At 38.0% G+C, this 20,224-nt stretch overlaps 2 protein-coding genes across 4 annotated transcripts; one reads left to right on the plus strand and one right to left on the minus strand.

Annotated features, from left to right (window-relative positions):
• The first annotated feature begins 40 nt into the window (after positions 1 to 40).
• Positions 41 to 8,789, plus strand: jade1 (jade family PHD finger 1). 3 transcript variants are annotated; one of them, XM_039683413.2, is made up of 11 exons: positions 41 to 200; positions 1,769 to 1,852; positions 2,810 to 2,874; positions 3,012 to 3,169; positions 3,274 to 3,458; positions 3,563 to 3,774; positions 4,003 to 4,170; positions 4,276 to 4,392; positions 4,899 to 5,432; positions 6,526 to 6,643; positions 6,729 to 8,789. In XM_039683413.2, exons 2-11 carry the CDS (start codon positions 1,804 to 1,806, stop codon positions 7,628 to 7,630), a joined length of 2,508 nt encoding a protein of 835 aa, XP_039539347.1. In that variant the 5' UTR covers positions 41 to 200; positions 1,769 to 1,803; the 3' UTR covers positions 7,631 to 8,789. The 3 variants fall into 3 exon arrangements, with proteins under 3 accessions (XP_039539347.1, XP_039539424.1, XP_039539500.1); XM_039683490.2 differs by lacking the exon at positions 41 to 200 and adding an exon at positions 594 to 612; XM_039683566.2 differs by lacking the exon at positions 41 to 200 and adding an exon at positions 650 to 797.
• On the minus strand, positions 8,275 to 19,552 carry ncmap (non-compact myelin associated protein). The gene is made up of 4 exons (XM_039683701.2): positions 19,227 to 19,552; positions 12,563 to 12,669; positions 11,604 to 11,688; positions 8,275 to 10,269 (listed from the first exon to the last, which is right to left on the minus strand). The coding sequence occupies exons 2-4, from the start codon at positions 12,654 to 12,656 to the stop codon at positions 9,993 to 9,995; spliced, it is 456 nt and encodes a 151-aa protein (XP_039539635.1). The 5' UTR covers positions 12,657 to 12,669; positions 19,227 to 19,552; the 3' UTR covers positions 8,275 to 9,992.
• Positions 19,553 to 20,224: the final 672 nt, after the last annotated feature.

Below are 20,224 nucleotides of genomic sequence, written 5' to 3' on the forward strand. Positions count from 1 at the left end.
AGGAAAGTCATGATAAGAATCTCTCGCGCGCACCAGCTCCCCCTGCGGGTGCATGAGAAAAACAGCAGTAGAGGCGCGCGCAAGCCGCGCATACGTAACCTGCATGTGTTTGTGTATGTGGGGTGGAGGAGAGGCGACTACTCAAACTCTCAGCAAGAGCCATATAGAAACGCCACCGCAGGAACAAGAAGACCTTTTTTGTAAGTACATTACGAATATTTACTGTGATGTAGTATATATTTTACAGGCAGGGAGGTGCATATGTTTTCTGTAATTTCCGCGAGCTCTTCATGCAGATGGTCCGGTGCAAATGTAGCACGCCATTAAAATGGCGCCAAAAGATTAAGTTGGGATGCAGCAGACGATTCCCTAAATAAATGTTTCCATGCATTTGACCTCCTTGTTAATTCCTATAAGTTAACGGTGCGGTTTTCTTCGATATTTGGTACTTTGAATCGTGTAGCTGCTGGTCGTGCGCGCGCATGTGTGCGTGTATGTGTGTGTCCAAGCGTCATTATCGTAAGTTAGGCGCGCGCGTCCTGGCCTGACTGCGGCTTATGTTATTTAGCTTAAAAGTTTTGGTATTGAACCAGCAAATGATACAAAACGCATGTCAGTGTCTTGAAATTTAGTTTATAAATGAATTGTGATTAGGTTTCAAAGGGATGTTTGAACATTTTCCGCATGCAACGGTCTGGGTTGGTCCGATTTCACCTCTGCCGTGATGTTGGAAAAATAACAGTAGAAAATATTCAACTTTTCTTTGGGATTAGCGTTAGAAGTTATATTTGCCGAATGTATGTATGTGTGCAATAGAACTTAGTTTTCTGATCGAACGAATGTAGCGACATATTTGTTTGTTGTTGATACTATAGATTGATACTTAAATATACCAACGTGAAGCATAGGTTGTGTATTAAAAACTGTGAAATTACGGTTGTATATATATTTTAATTACTATCATTGAAATAATGTTTTTAATTTTTAACTGGCATTAAAATGAACAGCTATGTGACGTCAAGAGGCGTGGTCTGTCAGCCGCGTCATAAGAAGCGTTTGCACTGCGTGAACTGCTGTTGTTTATACGGAGTGCGAAATTAAATGGTTTATATATATATATATTTTTTTTTGCCCTCTAGTCATGCAGTTTAAATTAGCTGATACTTGTGATATGTTTAAGTATTTTTAACCTTATGATTTTGGTTAAATTCGTATAAACGCAAGTTGGGCTGACTAAACTATTGTCAATGCTTTTATAGCACTAAATGAGTTTGCTTTGCTTAGTCTCATATTAGTAAAAACACATTTTCCTTTGTTAATGTTGTTTTGTGCTCTTTAATAAAAAGTAGTTCTGCTTTCTGCTGTTATAAGTGGCTAAAAATTCTGTCAGACAGTCTGTAGCTGGAAAGTGCATGGAAAAATACAAGATTAATTTTATTTCTCAGTGAAACTGGGCTGTCCGTCTACTGTTATTGCTTGTTATGATGTCCCAGTTAGTACACATAGTTTAAAAATATATAATTGATTGGCTTTTAGATACAGTTGTGTGACTATTTGACTGCTTGATATGACATTTGACAACTGATATCTTTATCAGAGTAGGATAACTTAAACTTTAACAGCGTTTAATTTGAATTAGTATTAAGTCAAGTCTCATTTAACTCGAAATGTCACTCTCTGTCAAGTTGTGGCTGGCTGAGGGAAGCTGAGGATCTATGCAGGATCAGTTTTCAGGAATGTTCTGTTAATGTTTGATCAACCTCTGCAGATTTCTGCATCACTTAAAGGCCACGGTAGCTGAGGATGAAGCGAAGCCGTGTCCCAAGCACCAGTGAGGACTCGGACAATGGAAGTAAGTAAACAGACGCTATTTTCTAGTACCAGCTTGCCTAGAGAAAACTAGGTTAGTTCTCATTTTTTATATGTTCATCCTTATTTTCTTTACTTGCGTCTCAGACCCTTCCTCCTTTGGATGTGAGGGAAGGATGCAAGGTCCAGAAAATTAGGATGGAAGATTCTTGCTCAAATGTTTTTGAATATGACTATGGTTATTTAAGAAATTGCTAATAAATATTAATTGTGCCCTCTTGAAATATGTGAGATTGCAAGGGAAAACATGAATTAAAATGATTGTAAAAGATGTGAAGGGAGAGGAGAGGTTTTTCATTAAGAAACACTTCCGTATAGGATACACCTGTGCATCCTCGCTCAAAACTCCTCTAGGCGCTTCCTCAGTCCTCGTTCCTCTCCTCAATTAGAAAATTGAAATGCTATTGATAGTTGCACATTTTTTTCTTCACGGTGGCTTTGATTAGTTTACTTTCTTTTTTCTCCCTTCTTCAGAATATTGCAGTGTTTATCTGCGCTCGTCGTTATTTTTCTTTAAAATGTATGTGCCCTTGTAATCTTTCCAACACTTGTCATCTCAAGATTCAAGTTAACCTCTCAACAACATCTTTTCTCTGATGACATGTGCACCATCTGGACAATAGCAAGCTGTCACTCACATGAGATTGCAGAAATTTGGAAACGACTATATTCCAATAAATTGATTCAATAAAGATGGACAAAATCAAGTCCAGCACTACTTTTTTTTTTTCTCTAATTTAAGAAGCCAAAACAAAGATGTTTTAGCATTCAGCCCTTTAGCTATTGCCCCACAATCCCTCTATCACTAATACTGCCATTTGCTGAAATGAAAATTATAATTTTTGCTGCTAATAACATGAGTACTCTCTCTCGCAGTCATACAATTTATGTCCTCAGTGTTATTATTGAGCGTAGAGTATCATGTTTTTGTTTCTTTCAGGTATCTCCACGTCCTGGTCTCAGCACTCCAAGCACAGGAAACAGAATGGAAAGAGACCCTCAGAGGTACGTGGGACTGTCTTGCACTCAGACTACTGCCCCAATTCGACCCTAACAGATAAAGATGATAATGTCGTAGATATTTGTTGCTCTTTCACAAACACAAGTCCTTTCATGCAGACCCTCTTCTCTCTCTCTTCCAGGTGTTCAGGACAGACCTGATCACCGCTATGAAGCTGCATGATTCTTACCAGCTGAATCCAGAGGATTATTATGAGCTGGCCGATCCCTGGCGACAGGAGTGGGAGAAAGGGGTTCAAGTCCCTGTCAGTCCAGATTCCATACCACAGAGTACAGTGCGGTACAACACTTTTTTTTTTTCTTTAACTGTCAAACTATTCTTATTTAGTGGTGGTTGCCAAATCTAAATCTATTTGTATTTTTCTTTCTTTTTTTTCACTACAGCACAGTAGCTGCGAAAAGCTCTGCTCCTCTATTCATAAGGCCGAAAAAACTGATTCGCTCATCTGAGTCATCGATGCTGGGGTACGTGGGTATTCAGACACTTGCTGATGGCATGTGTCGTTATGACTTGAATGAGGAGGATGCAGCTTGGCTGCAGATCACTAACGAGGAGTTCAGTAAAATGGGTGAGCATATCCAGTCTGGAGTTTTCATTTTACACATTATGCACTCAAATTTCTTGCACTCTGTGGAAACAAATGTCACGTCAGGCTAACTGATTTGCCTGTAGGCATGCAACTCCTGGATGAGTTGACAATGGAGCGGGTCATGGAGGAGTTTGAGCGCCGTTGCTATGACAACATGAGCCATGCTATGGAAACGGAGGAGGGGCTTGGCATAGAGTACGATGAGGATGTGGTGTGTGACGTCTGTCAGTCCCCTGACGGCGAGGACGGGAACGAAATGGTGTTCTGTGACAAGTGCAACATCTGTGTGCATCAGGTATGTTTGTTTGGGCACCTGAGTGTGTGAAAGGATGTGAGAGCTCTGAGGCTGCCCCTCTTAAAGGGTGATTTGGACTAAACCCCTAGTTAGAGCCGGACTCCACCCTATTTGAAAAATGCTGGAAAAGTGCAAAGCAAACTAATTGCTTAAATGAACGAATACTAGTCGACCAGTCGCAGCCCTAGCAAGCACATATGAATTACATAAAAATGTATCTTCCCACAGGCATGTTACGGTATACTGAAAGTTCCCGAGGGCAGCTGGCTTTGCCGTACCTGCGCGCTGGGCATCTTTCCCAAATGCCATCTCTGTCCTAAAAAAGGTGGAGCAATGAAACCCACCCGCAGTGGCACCAAGTGGGTCCACGTCAGCTGTGCCCTCTGGATACCAGAGGTAAGGCTGCACGCACAAATTAAGACTTTTAAAGATATTGCGTTAATGACTCGGAAGAGGACAATGTGAGCTCAGAATGGTCTGTTGTGTGTTCTGTATCTGTAGGTAAGCATTGGTAACCCTGAGAAGATGGAGCCTATCACTAATGTGTCTCAAATACCCAGCAACAGATGGGCTCTAATATGCTGTCTGTGTAAAGAGAAAACAGGAGCTTGTATTCAGGTACAGACTGCAGATCTTTCTCTCTTTTTATGCTGTTCATTTGGATATTCAGATCCTTCCAGAGGGCATAGTGCGTTTTAATCTTGGAAAATTTAAATATCAATTGATAACATCAATAATTTAAAGTTAGTCACTTAGTAATTTCAGGATTTCTAATTTTTGTTTAGTTTTTTGTAAGTGAATTATTTAATATTTATATTTTATTAAAGCTATATTTCAGTTAACAAAAAAGAACAAAAACTGGTCAATATCACATTCTGCATTGACTGCAGTAAAACATTTTGTTTTCCAAGATGGTGCTTCCACGCCACTAGATGTCCTTTTCAATTTACTATTGAGTGCCATGTCAGCCAGCACATGAAAAACAAATACTGAACATAGCATAACATTTTGTTTAAATGTAGAATTTAGTTAATTTATCAGAAATCAAACAAAAAATTCTGCTTCACATTTTACCTATCTTCTGCGGTTTAATCCTGTCATTCACTCTTTCCAAATCCCCCTAGTGTTCTGCCAAAAGTTGCCGTGTGGCGTTCCATGTGACCTGCGGTCTGCATTGTGGGTTGAAGATGAACACGATTCTCACAGATGCAGATGAAGTCAAGTTCAAATCTTTTTGTCCTAAGCACTCAGGCATGGACTGGAATGAGGAAGAGGGGGATGATGACAGGCCAGTGAAGGTCCCGACCAGTGAAGACAGAAGAACAAATAGGGCAGCAGACATCTCCTCCTCTTCACAGCCCAAACTTGCACAAAACACAGAAGAGACCAGACTCAGTGAGCGTAAGCTTCGAGTCCAGCAACTCGAGGATGAATTCTATCGCTTTGTCGCCGCTGATGAAGTTGCCGAGCACCTGCAGTTGCCCCTAGAGATGGTGGACTTCTTGTTACAATACTGGAAGTTGAAAAGGAAAGTGAACTTTAACCAGCCGCTCATCATGCCGAAGAAAGAAGAAGAAGATAGCCTTGCCCGGCGAGAACAGGAAGTGCTTTTGCGGCGACTCCGCCTCTTCACGCATTTACGACAGGATCTAGAGAGGGTATGTTTTGCAGAGCCACATTACCACCTTCAAAAAGGGCTTAGATCAGTATGAGGAAAGATAGCAGCAGCCAATCACTGCTCAGGACAGTTAGATAGCAGGATCCAATCTCTGCCTTCCCTGATCAAATGAACAGTTGGTGAGCTGCAGATAGTTCAATATAGTTCATATTTTATCAAAGTTTCAAACTAGTGTCTTATCATTAACATTTTACATAATTTCTGTTCTAGTTTCATTGTCACACCACAGTCATTATCACATCTGTATCTTTACCTTTAGACCATAAAATATGTTAATAGAAAAAATACCCCCCCCCCCCTTTTTTTTTTTAAATTTGCAGGCTTAAACATGAGTAGTGAAGGCATTTAAATGATTAGCCTGATAGGAAGAAAACAGTAAGGAATGTGATGTAACTGTGAACTCCAGCCACAAGAATTATGTATGTAACCTAAAAACTATTCCCACTTCATAAAGGAATATCTAGACAGATTAAAAAAAAAAAAACATTTTTACAGAGCAGTTGATGTAAGTGCTAAACATTCTAAATGTTTTTGATATATCTTGTCTTCAACCCAGAACATTCTTTTCTGTCATCTGTCATTTCCCTATAAGCCTCTGGTTTCTCATGAGAGCATTTCTTCCATGTAAGAAAACGGACTCCCTAGGATATTTTTTCAATTCTCATCATTTTTGTCCATCTACTGAAAGTCCATGCAAACAAACCTTTCATGCATTTGAAAGTTCAAATATACACCATAAAAGTAATCCAAATAAAGCATGTGGTTTAACCCGGGAGATAATTGCTTTACATGAAGCACCGATTTCATTTAGGTTTTAGGTAGGTTTTGTTAAGACTGTAAATAAATATTGTTCAAAGCACATGCATAAAGCACTTAAAATATGGAAGCTCATCTGTGCCTGTTTGACACGAGAGAACAAACCTTATAGGTTATTGAATGCCAAGAAAGATCAGAGAAAATCAGAAATGTCTTTGAAAAACTTTGGACTGAAATGGTGGGTAAAAGATGACATTTTAAAATTTTAGGTTGGCTATTGCTTTAAAAAGTCGTCTTGCGTACATGTATGTGTTCAGGTGCGTAATTTGACGTACATGGTCAGCCGTCGGGAGAGGATTAAACGAACCGTGTGCCGAGTGCAGGAACAGATTTTTCATCACCACGTCAGGCTGCTTGAGCAGGGACGCGTTGCCGGTTAGTATGATGTTTTCTACACTCACAGAAAAAGTTTTTTCCCCTCGTTTTTAACTGTTACCTCTTCCTTTACTCTCCTGGGCAGGGATATCCTCTACTAGACGTTTGGAGGAGGCCATGTTTTACTTTCGAACAGCGCCACCGGTGCCTGCGTCCCCCCAGCCTCTAAAGGGTCACTGCGGGCAGAACAGCGCCCTGGGCTCGACTGAGAAAGGGAGCAACCCTTATAGAGTCTCAAGGCATATCGAAGCAGACAAGCCTGCAAAGATTCCCAGACTGGACAGCCTGGTCATGGACAATGTTCCCAATTCTGGGGTCATTGATTCAGGCTCTGGAGCTTGTAAAATTCAGAAAAATGAGACCGCGGCGTCAGCTACAGTGAAACGTTCAGAGGGCAGGCTTAGGGGTGGTGAATCTCATAGAAGAGATGAGGAGAGTGAGTGCCCCCTGGAGGACAGGAGGAGGAGCAAGTTGTGGGACCAGGTGTCCATCAAAGACAAACTCAGACCGTCAAAGTCTATTGAGGATAAGACGGAGCTCGACAACATGGATGAAAGATTGTTGCTGTCTCACAGCAGAACCTCTTCTAGTTCTCCGACCATGTATAACGGATCGCCGAGGAAGATGAACGCGAGCCAACATCAGGGAAAATTAGTGCCAAATGGAACAACTAAGAGGCATCTGAAAAACTGGGGCAGTTTCAGAATCCCCAAACGGAGTGAGAGAACATCAACAGGGAAAGATGTGCAGGACAGAAATGAAGTGGTGGACCAAACTTCCTTAAGAACTTTTAATACAAGTCCCGCCGCCGCCTCCCCTCAAATTAGGACCCGGCTGCGGACAGGAAGTGAGAACCGAAACCATGTGGAAGAGTCTGATCTTGGCCAATCAGAGCAGGGCAAGAGGTGTCACACCCAAAGACTTCGAAGCCCGATGACTAGACGTTACGGTTCGGATGTGATCCAACGCGGAGTACTTGCATCATAAAATGTGTCCAAAATTTTTATTTTTGTCCTCCTCATTTGCTTTGCGATGAAAGGTGAACAGGTGGATTGATATTTATTTTTCTATTCCGTAATTTTCTGCTGTTGCTGAAATAATTTTTTGGTGTGTTCGTTAAAAACCAACGCTGAGAGGTTTCAAAGACCAAACAATTGGCTGATAAAGAATAAAAATATCTTCACAATATTGAATGAAACTTCTAATCAGGTGAAAAAACTGGGACAATTCATAGATAAGTTATGAGCACTTGTAGGATGTAACCAGCGTGAAACAAAGCCAGTACGGCCCGACTGTCTTAAGTCCCATAGAATTACTGCACTTAACTGAGCACTTAACTGTTTAAAAAATATTAACCAGTGTCCATGATTTAGGGAAGACTTTTTAATTTATTTCTCAGTATTTAGCTAACTTTAAAGGCCATCATTTGTGTATGTTTGATATGTGCCATACTTACCCTGTGGCACCTTTTCCTTCTCAGGTAAAATCTGCTTATATTTGTACTTAATTTATAGTGTTATGTCTTTCTTTTTTCAAACAAAAGGCCAATGCCTTATATGTACTCTCTTTGGTCTTGAAGTAATTCCTTTCCAGAAAAAATACAAATAAAAATCAACTTTTTCAGTTAACCATATTCTTCAGCAATAGATGGTCACTGTAGACCCAGACAGATCCACAATCAGTATAATGTATGTCAGAAAGGCTTTTAACAATCATTTACTTCCAGTATCCATTACTTTGAATTTAATTTTGCACTTGATATTAAACAATAACTCAAGACACTATCATAGTTGTAATGAAGACACTTGTGTTGAAAGGACTGATCTTCTTGATATGGTTGCCTTGGAGCAGTACTTAAAATATGTGTTCTTGCATCTTTTCTTTATAGCTGTAAATCTCTCTTCTCATGCAAAATGTGAGTTGATCTCCTTGAGAAAAAGTTTATCTTGTGCCTGAGTGTTTTTGTCAAGATGTTGCACTAGAACATTAGCCAGAGAGCTTGGTATAACCATGCTCACAGAGGAAAAAAAAGTTTCTACATGTTTATATAATCAAGCACTGCTGTATTTTTCTTCTTTGTTTTTCTTTTATTCTTATGCAATACTTTAGTTTTGTTGCAGATTGTGAATAAATTTTCTTGAGGTTACTTCTGGAAATATCTGGATCTGAAGTTTTCAGCATTTATAATACAGGGCTCCAAACTAAAGAAAAATGCAATCATAGAGATTGTCACTCATATTTGGAAATCAGATTACTTTTTACTGGCAAAGTACAGAACCGATAAAAATTGTTTATTTCCCTTTTGATACCGTCATTGTAGTGATTCTGATTCTATATGTGCCATATAAAATGTCATCGTCAATCTTTTTCACTTACAATTTATTACTTGAATATCTTTTCATTTTTTTATTAGGACAAAACTGTATATATGTATATGTAGCTTTAAAAACAAACAGTAGTTGCCGATTCATTTCAAATTTGTCATTATTCATTATTCAGGGATGTAATCAGCTGCAAACTCAATAATGAATAGATGATTCACAGATGAGTCTAATTCGAACAACAAACATGTTCAAAACTTTTCAACTGACTCGAAAAGAACAAGGATAAGCCAACAAATTGATGATAAATCAAGCATCGCAGTTGTTTAATGCAGGAAACACTGTCATGTCTAAAGATGTTGCCTAATTACCACCAACAACATACAAGATAACATCTGAAGATCACTGTTTTCCCATCTCACCAATGGCGTTCTAGTCTTGAGCCCTAAAATGCCACTTGCACTGTCGAGTTCTAGGAATTGCATGAACAAAATACCTTGAATGCAATCTAAGCTGCTTTGAATCAGCCTCTGCAAGGTACATAAATGTAAAGTTTGAATATTCAGCGTATTTTAAACAGTGTATTTGAACAATCTTATATTAAATCCGTTTCTATTAAGAGTGCAAATATCCTGGTAATAATACACTTATTACATTAATGTAGAATCCTTAACATCTCAAACTGATTCTGGCTTCCACCAATTTAATTTTTAACAAAAAAACGTTTTTCGATCAAGGCAGAAACCTACATTGTTTTAACCTACATTTCATCTCCAAATTGGGTCCTAAAAATAAACCTATGATCCCATCAAATGCTAAGACACTTGTCTGTAGTTACTGTTCTTCAAGTTCTTCATTATCATACCCAGACTCTTAAAGTGGACTTTTCAATCTTTAAAGTCCTCAAAGTTCAATCATATCCTAAACGGGCAGTGAATATACAGTTAATGGTGTGCTCAGATTTGACCCCGGGCCTCTTCCATAGGTCCTTTGTTCATGTTGGTTTGTTAGTATCTTTGCACATTCTGCTATGTGTTATCAATCGATGGCATGTCGTGTATAGTCACAATAGTTGAGCCACTGTTGGTGCTGAAATGCTCCCCATTACTCTGCTCCACATTTCCCAGTTCGACCCGTGGAATGCGGAACCCGTTTTCTGAGGACGCGTTAGACTGCGCAAAGCTTCCAGAGACTGAGTTCGCACCCACGTTGCTCATGGCCATGTTTGTATTTGTGGTAGTTGTGGACACTTTCTTCCGTGGTTTGCTGGAGCTTCCTGCCATCATCCTTTTCGCATGCGTCCTCCTGTCAGATAAAGTATTGTAAAAATGGAGCGATAAATAGATAAATGTTTTTCAAAAAGAATCAACCATCATACCATATTGGTTATCGGCCGATATTGAAGTAATTTATATATAATTGAATGCTAATAATTGAACTTCCCTTGAATTTCCCTTCCAATGGCGGAATTTTCCATTATTTATTAGACTCTGCGTCCGAAAAACACATCTTCTCTTGAGTATGTAAGCTACTTATTTTGAATGAGCAATTACTTCAGGACCGCTAGAAAAGTATGTTCTATCAGTATGTACTGCATTCGCCATGTTGTCATTCTCATGTGACCTAACAGCATCAGTTATGTTGCTTCACTGCCATTCATATAAACCCTCTCCAGTAGCCTCATGAGATAGTGAAGTGTGCAAAAATAGTATGCATACTTCAGAATCTTTTATGAGTAGGCCTACTGTGAATTAACACATATACTTAGGCTAGTAAGGAAGTATGTGATTTCAGATGCAGCCATAGCTTTTCTGCCATTGATGGAATTTGTAGGCTTTCCGTGTTTTTACTATTATATGTTAGGGGGCGCTATTACATAACTTCTGAAACAATACAGAATCTACGGAACTAAACACAGTCATGACAGCAGAAACAAGCCATAAAAGCATTGTTTATGCACATGGTAGTCTTTTTGAGGGGGGAAAACCGAGATGGTCTTTACTGCAGAACACGAAATCCAGATCCAACTCCTCCCACCTAAATATATACCTAATCCTACCCCTCTCCACCACCTGATCCCTAACCCCACCCCTAATCCTACCCCTCTCCACCCCCTGATCCCTAACCACACCCCTGATCCATAACCCCACCCCTAATCCTACCCCTCTCCACCCCCTGGATCTCGTGTACTGCAATGAGGTGCTACTGATTTTTTCAGCTTTTTTGTTTAAAATGTTGCATTTTTTTATGAAACTTACCCACATTAATGAGTTGATTAAAAAAATGCAGGAAAGCTTTTCATACTGTAGTGTACTTTATAATGTGATGCTTAAAATTAACTTATTTTACCGGTATATTGACGACTTGATGATCACTAAAATAATAAACCATATAAATACATTTAGTTCTCTTAATTAAACAGATCTGAATCTTCCATAACCTGTTCCATTCAGCCCTGAGAACATTTTAAGAGTGTCTTTGTCCTCAAGTGGATTTTGAAAATGTCATGTCTATTTTTAGGCCTCATTAAAAGGTCTGTCTAAAATTGTCCTGCTATTGTGATGAGATAGAAAAGGTGTTCTGTTCACCTCATGGAATGTAAGTCATTCATTATGGTTTACATCAAAATGTTGCCATACCTGTTGTACGTCTTGAGGACTATAAGCAAAAACGTGAGAATGATGATTATACCAATGACGATTATCGCTATCATGGCTCCTGAACCTGTAAACAAAACAAACAGGGAATGTTTTATTAGACACAAAACCTCAAAACCAATAAAGCCAAAACTGCAAGAAATAAAATGTAAGCAAAATTCATGTTGTTGTAGTTAAAAAAATAACAATGAAAGACACCAATAAAGACATTTAGAGAATGGGCGTTCATTTGATCACAAAATTAGTAAAACAGTAATAGAATACCCTATACAAAATTTAATGTGAATCTTTTAAAACATGCTGTAGAACAAGTTCCAAGAGAATGCTCATGCTCTAAATTTCTCACTCTCACACAGCATGAACAGCGTATTGCAACACCTTCAGGCTGTCTACACTTGACGTATCAAAGTGAATGTTACAAGCGTAGCACAAGCATGTGTAGTACGTCAGAAATTTGGCATCCAGTCAGACTTTATCATTAGCCATGTATTAAAATGCATTTTGGTCAATCGGATCACAAGTTGACAATGCTAAATACAGGTGTGTACACAGGGTCTAAAACGTTTTGAGCCTGTCCACTTTCGACCACTTCCAGAGGTTTGTCGAAAACACATTTGACCAGATTACTTTCTTTAGATTCTCACATTCCAACAGCCACAAAAGACCTCCTCTCTCCACCTACTGACATAATGCGTGAAGATTACAGGAAGCACGCAAGTCCATTAGATCGAAAGATCTGGGGAAAAAAACATGGACCCACCCATAGACCTTTGAAGAAAACACAGGACAGAAGTGATTGAAAGTGGACAAAAGAGACAGATTATAACACCAGGCTTAAACGGTAATGCGTTTCCCTCGTCTGCTTGTGATCCGATCCACCAAAACGCATCTTATTACCAGGTGTAAACAGGGGAATAGAGTATCACAGATATGAAACTTACTTTGCATGAGGATTTGTTCTCTAGACTTGGTGGTGGCTGTGGTGTTCTGTGTTATTGTGGATTGGGTCACGGATGTTGTGGCCGCCCTTTGCATCTTTAGATTTGTCCTGAAAAAAACAAAAAGGGAAAAAATGTTCAAACAATACCACTTACTTTGATTTATAGATTTTAATTTTACAATTCATAAACGAGCAAGGAATGATTTAATGTTATCATTTTACTTCAGCAACAACAACATTTCAGAATGTTTTCTTTGTGTGCTGGGCCTTTGGCTCTACGGATTTCGAAATTCACATTTTTATTTAATCTAGGATGAACTATTGCAATTCACTGTATTTGGGGACTAGTCAGCAATCACTATTCCCACTTGCAATATGTCCAAATTGCTACAAAACAGTATTTGTGTGGTGTAAAAAATAGGGAGCATATTACCCATATTCTACGTTCACTACATTGGTTACCCGTGCGTTTCAGAGTAGAATTTAAAGTACTATTATTAGTTTATTAATGTTTCAATGGCTTAGCACCAACTTATTTAACTGAACTGCTGACTGAATATAAACCATGCAAGGTAACTCCGCTCATCAATTCAAGCGCTATTGAGTACCCCAAAATCGAGGCTCAAATGTAGGGGAGATCAAGCGTTTTACATCGCTGCCCCAAGGCTTTGAAATACTTTACCTATTATCTTAAGACAAGCTCCATCTCTTCTGACTTTTAAATACAGAATTTCTTTTTATGTTCGAAGGCATTCGATTGTATCTTGTGCTGTAAATGTGATCTTATGTGATTTTTATGTTCTTGTGTGATCTTTAGGTCTTTTTCTGTCATTCTGTCTCGTCTGTTGGTTATTCTTTAAATGAACTTAATTACATTGTGGAAACCACATTGGTCAACAGCTGTTGTTTTAAATTGCACTATACAAACAAATTGTCATTCATTATGTTCAGTAAACTGCTCATTAGTTTAGAAACCCTATGTGCATTATAGTCTCAAAATGGTAATTTTATTTTATACTGCTTTTACTGCTAATTCTACATCTACATGGCATATCTGCCACCAAGATTCCATTCGATAAGATTTCATGTCAGCTTCCTGTTTATGTGCTTTTTAGTCACTTGACAGAGTGATTATATGTTTAAATGGTTTGTCAATCTGTTGATGAATGGCTGAGAGGTGTATATCATTCTCCCATATATCTGTCAGCAATAAACATCTCACACCCATCAACTTCCGTTTTTTTGTTTTTTTTTTTAAATCGCTTAATGCAGTACAGTGTGTCCAGCTCCATTAGTCTGTCCAGCAAAGTCATGGTCCATATTGGAACAAATTTGTTTGTACTCGGTGAACTCTCAGTTCTGGTGCATCGCTGACGTACTGAACTGCAGTGGCTCGCCGCAACCCCAAAATTATACAGCTGCTGTTGGTTTTAGATTTAACTGACTGTGGAGTATCCTCGACAATACAATCAGAGCTGCTTCAAATGAAAATGGCTCGGGCTATAAAAAGCTGAATAACCCAGAACACACATAATCTCCATCCATTTCCCCCAAATCACCCAACCAGTTATATTCATACAGTTTACATCTTTGCAGACTCTCTCATTCCTACGTACTCTGTAAAAAAATAAAAAAGGGCCACATTTTGACAGTAACATACCGTTTTCCATTAAAACAGCAATATACTAGAAAAAAACGCATTCTGGGTGTTATATGTCGTTTTCGAGAAAGTACCCTACGGGAATATACTGTGAATTAACAGCTATCAAAGTCAACATTCAGAGAGTGTGTTTCAAATCACACCCTATACCCCCAGTCACTATTTCCTACATTAGTTCAATAATATAGTCCTATTGACTGAGTGATTAAAAACACTGATGAACACCTGCTGTTAACAAGCAGAGTCAGGAAAGGAAAGAGGAAAAATAAGTACAGAAAAAAAGATTAAATCAACTGAAGATAAAATATATGAAATCTCTGAAGATCTCAGCAGAGGAGGATTAAATAACTCCACAAACAGCATTACCAGCTTCACTTATTACTAACCAGTTTGACTTTATTTCTGTCCGACATCTACAGAAGGTCTTATTAAAAGGTGACAGAGGTTTAAATGTCATTTTATTTTCATTTGATGTTATCATGATGGTGATCAATGATTGCTTTGGGCTCTTTAACCTTGACTTTTTCTTTGGCTGAAGTAAATGCGTTTTTAAAATATATTTGCTATTGCAAAGAAGCTGAAAGAAACCAGGATTAGATGACAGTTTTGTTAATGATCACAATCATCATTTATTGGCCTGATTCACTGATCTCATTTATTGTCTAGTGTGATGTTTTGTAATTTTGATTATATTATTACTGAGATTTTACAGATTGAGATCTATCAGAGTTTTGACAACCATGAAAATATAAAGAATTGTAAAAATTTAATGCTCAGAACACTTTGAACTTCAATATTAGAGAGAGGCACATAGACATCAAGAATAGGCGTATGAATCTCAACAATGGTGACAAAAAAATTTCATGCTGCAATGCATGTTGGGTTGGTACCCATTGTACAAACAAAAAAAATTGTGCAAGACTCCCAGCATGCTTTGCGGCATGAAGAAATTATGCAGCTGAATTGTCTGGTTATTTTCTTGAATTTGTAGACTACTTTTTGCTTTTATTTTTTATGTTGGTTTTGAGTTGACTTTTTTTCAGATTTGATGTTATCTTTTTTTGGATTGTCACCATGTTGAGATTCATTGGCTGATTCTTGGTGTCTCTGTGTGTCTAACCGATGTTATAGTTAAACATTTTTTTGGGAATGATGAGTTTAAAAAATCAATATCATTAACTTCAACACAAGTTTTTAAACTTAAACTGTTTAAAGCATCCTCGAAATGATTTCCCATATGATGTGAGTTTCCTTCCATGGTATTTTTACAGTAACATACTGTAAAAAAAAGCAGAGCTCTATTAACGGTAGAGACCTGTAAAATAACAGTACTTTGCTCAACGAATTCTCACCCCAAGGCGTCACCTTTTGACCATGCTTCAATATTCAACGCTTCAGGCGCCCTTTAGCGTCAGTTACATGACGCGATCCATCTAAAAAGCATCAGTTAGATCAGGGGTTCTCAACTCCAGTCCTCGCGACCCACTGCTCTGCATATTGTGTATGTCTCCCTTACTTAACACACCTGATTCAGATCCTCAGCTCGTTAAGATAGACTCTACGGCTATCCTAACGAGCTGAGGATCTGAAGCAGGTGTGTTAAATAAGAGAGACATACACAATATGCAGAGCAGTGGGTCGCGAGGACTGGAGTTGAGAACCCCTGAGTTAGATGATGTGGGTAGGTTTAGGTCTGGGGCAGGGGTAGGGTTACACGCGATCCTAGGACGTCATCTAACTGACGCTAAAGGGTGCCTAAAGCGTCAGATATTGAAGCATGGTCAAAATGCTTCCCAAGGCGTCAGTTAGGTGACGCCTTGGGATGAAACCACAGCTGGTAGATCCAGTAGATCACTGTTATTATACAGCGTAATTTTTTAGAGTGATGATCACACACTTTCCAGCACAAGTAAAGTCTATTCTTCACCTGCTGATTATATTCAAAACATGCAAAACCTTGAGTTTCATAACAGCTATTACACATTCTGACAGAGTGGGCGTCACAGCAGTGTTCAGAGTCTTCTAAGTCTAAATGAGTAAATCAGTGAAAAATATGTTTACCAATTGTATAATTTTGGGACACTTTTAACTGTAATAGACTTTGGAGTGAATATTACAACTTTATTTTGAGGTCATTTGGCTGGTCTGCTAAAGATTTTTAGTAAGATATAGTATTAGACTTTTTAAAAATCAGTATCAGATGATATTGAAAACGTATTGTTCATGCTCATTTCCTCTACTTTTACATTTAGATTAACACTTAAAGAGAACTCTAGAAAATCTTTGAAAACACTAATTTAACAACACTGTTAATGTAATTTTTGGAAATCTCAAAAGGAGTATCTATGGTACATTATAATGCTGTGATGCTTTAATTCACTTGCACAGAAACAATATTTAGACAAAAACAGGAGTTCGTATTATTTAATTTAATTGTTTTTTTGTCAGGGACAATGCAAATATATGGATTATATGGCCATAATCATCAATAAATTACTTTTGATATCTAATCGGTTATTTTTGTGTCCTACAATTTATATGCAGATTCATGTGCATATGTTATTTAACAACAGATGTCCATCTATTATTTATCACCTCAAGGAAGCAGAAGTAAACCGAATAATCTTGATCTGAGATGAGAAAAGACATTTTTAGAGGCACCTATAACCTGCATTTATTTACACAGTTGCCAAGCTCATCCTCCTATTTTCAGTGCATCGCTTCGTAAAACAGACTCTTCTGTTCCAGACAGGCCATAACGTCCGAGGCTGGCTCTTATGAGTATTTCTGACAGAAGCAATCAGCTTTGATGGAAAGAAAAATACAGTGCCTGTACCACCAAAGAACAGCAAATAGTTGTAAATTCTGTTGCCTGAGCTACAAGGTGAATCACAGGACATCAGTATGGAGCTCGGTTTCACACCACCATAAACCAGACCATAATACACTCTCAGGTTTGAAGTGTCAGACTGTGCCACTTCATTTAATTTATAACCACTTTACAATCTCACAGATGAACACAGCTGCTGCGGAACAGAACAAACCTTGAATCCTGCCAGAGCCACATTTCTGCTAAATTCAACTCAACAATTTAAAGCTTCTGGATCAAAAGCTGATAATAAAAATAAAAATTAAACAAGCTTATTCTAAAATCAAAAAGGACAGTAGCATAAATGATGTTTTAGAAAATGTAGATATTTAAATATAAAATTGTTATTTTAAGCAAAAAAGTGTGTTTGGCTTTAAATTACAGTGGTTATATTATTGAGTAATTATTTACACCCAACACTTCTCCACAGAAATACAAATCACCATATGATTTATACACATAATTGTATTAATCATAATTACCAATTATTCCAGTTTCAAAACAGTATTTAGTTAGTTTATAATTCTGAACAGCTTTTCGTCTCAGGTTTAGAGTAAAAAAAAAACCTAGGGAGAAAACTGCAACTCTAGAAAGCACCCAATCAATCTTTCTATCTTCCATGGAAGTGCGTTTTTAAAATTGTTGTCAGTAAAAGGTGTGGTCATAACTCATTACAAAAGATTTTTTTTAAGTCTGCTTGATTGTTTTCTAACAATTGGGTGATAATTGTATATTTTTTTTATTCATTCATTTTAAATAAGCTATTATAATTGTTTCTGCTAAAATGTAACCACTTGTCACTGGTGTAATGTAATCCACCAATCTATTAACTAATGAGTAGGTCAAATTCACAAACATATATGTGTGTCAATGTCAGTCAATTTGGTGTAACATTCAATTTGATCAATTTGAGTTAAGATCAGGTCTCAGGAGTCAATATTTAACCAGTAAAAAAAACCATTATATCACAGGTGCGCTCACGCATGTCTGGCCTTCAGTGCACGTCACAGACCTGACTACAGCCTTTCAATACACACAAGATCAGTCCTCAGTTCCCTTGACTTGAACAATGGTCCATTCATCACTTCTGTATGTGTCCGTCTGAAGCCGGATTCTTAAAAAAAGAATTCCTCTCTCACTAAAAAAAACTACTGCTTCAAAACTAATTTCAGTCTAAACGAACCCAGCCAGACTCTTCACAGGAACCCTCAGTATTGTTCCAGAACTATAGGACACAGTAAGCAGCGACTGGCCTGCCAGAGCTTTGTCTGCAATGTCAGTCTAAAGATGCAATTAAGTCAAAAAGTTAAAAAAGTGATTGTGTGTTTATCAGAATCTCAGAGGATGTGCAGAACAGCACTTCCTCTTGTCCTTTCAGAAAAGGAAAAAAACAACAATGTGATAGTTCCTACTAGGAACCTCGTTAGTTCAATATCATCATTATATGATCAGACGTTAGTGATAAACACAAAGCGAGAGGAAGAAACCTAACATCAGGCCTTCATATATTATACATGTTAATAGTTTCTCATATTATTTGGACTAATATATCCCAGATTCTTCATGTGGTAACTTTATTGAAAATAATAGTGCAGAAATTGCTAGTAAGTCTCTCAAAGCATTACAAAGAATTGGCAAACATTAATTGAAAGTGAAATGTTGAAGTAGAAAGGCTGAAAAAGTATTTTCATGTAAAACATAGGCTACTCCAATAATCTTAAACTTGTAAAAACAGTTTATGACTAAATTGACCTGACTATATAACAAAAACAAATATTTTTAAGGGTCAGATCAGGTAGAAATTTCACTTTAAGGTAAGAACAGCAAAAGTTTACGTTTTAGTCTATCTGCCATGAAACATGATCCGACCTAGTGAGATCTGAGAGTTTGTTTACTCTAGTTAACAGGTTTGCTTCTATTTTAGCTGACAGATACAAAGTAAGTTGAATAATAGCCACTTATTCAACTCGCTTTGAATATACACAATCTGTCCATCTCAATAACTTTCCTACACACACCTGAGGCATACAGCCAAAGACTCTCTGAGGCCCCAAGATGACAGGAGATAAATCACACACAAAATTGAATGTACACATAAAATGTGAAAATAGGTAAACCAGTTGCAATGTGGCTTACCTGTACGATCAGTTCCCTGTCGTGGGGTTTCTCTCTCCGCAGAATCAATCCCTCCACTCCCCCTTCTTTAATCGACTGAAGTGAGCATAGTCCACATTCACTTTCCCTCGCACACACGCCTGCTAACAGAGCTGGGACACAAAAACAAAATGGAAAGCCTGTCTGAAAGGAGTTTGAAAAGGTAGAATGAGTGAACGTTCACTTCAGGTGTGATTGAAAAGTGAAGAAGTTGAACGCATTGGATGGTTTCAGCACTTGGCAGAGAGGTTGAGACGACGTGCCATATCAGAGCTCTCTGGACTGAAAGCGGTAGCTGGTTTTTCAGGTCTGGCCTGGCCCCCAAGGCGTGCCACATTTACAACACATGCTCCGTTCTCAGTCATTACTCACCTTTAATTAAACACACACACACACATAGAGAGAGAGAGAGACCGGATTTCTGATGAACTTTCTCTGTGACTGAGAAAATCATTACAGGATTGTATTAGTACTCCTGCTGTACCCATGCAAATCAAGGGCCACAGAGAGAGCTGATGTGGTTTACAGATGATGTCTTATCGGCCTCATTTAAATATTCAATCAGATTCCCTTCAAGTACATCCTTAACAAACACTCAATTGCAATCAGATGATTTGAGCTGCTATACCAGAACATCCGAGTTGTTTTGATTCTTATGGTTTTCATTTGAAATTGAACATCCTGTTTTTTTAAGATAATAAATATATTCTAAGGATCAGAAATTATAAATCTGTTTTTTTTTTAAGTAACGTTAAAAGATCAAGTTGTGTGTTTATGAACTGTGTAATTAATTAATTCCTGAGAATTTATATTTGAGCGTAATTTACTAATATTAATATAACTAGGACAGCATTAAGTCTATGTTTAGATGAGTCATACTTTGGTGTGTTCTGTAACTCTTTCTTTTTGAAAGCAACTCCCCGAAAAGGGTACATTTCATCATTCTGCCACGAAACACACACACACACACACCTGTTTTG

Source organism: Pimephales promelas, chromosome 15 (genome assembly GCF_988280905.1).
Source record: "Pimephales promelas chromosome 15, fPimPro1.hap1.1, whole genome shotgun sequence".
NCBI lineage: Eukaryota > Metazoa > Chordata > Actinopteri > Cypriniformes > Leuciscidae > Pimephales > Pimephales promelas.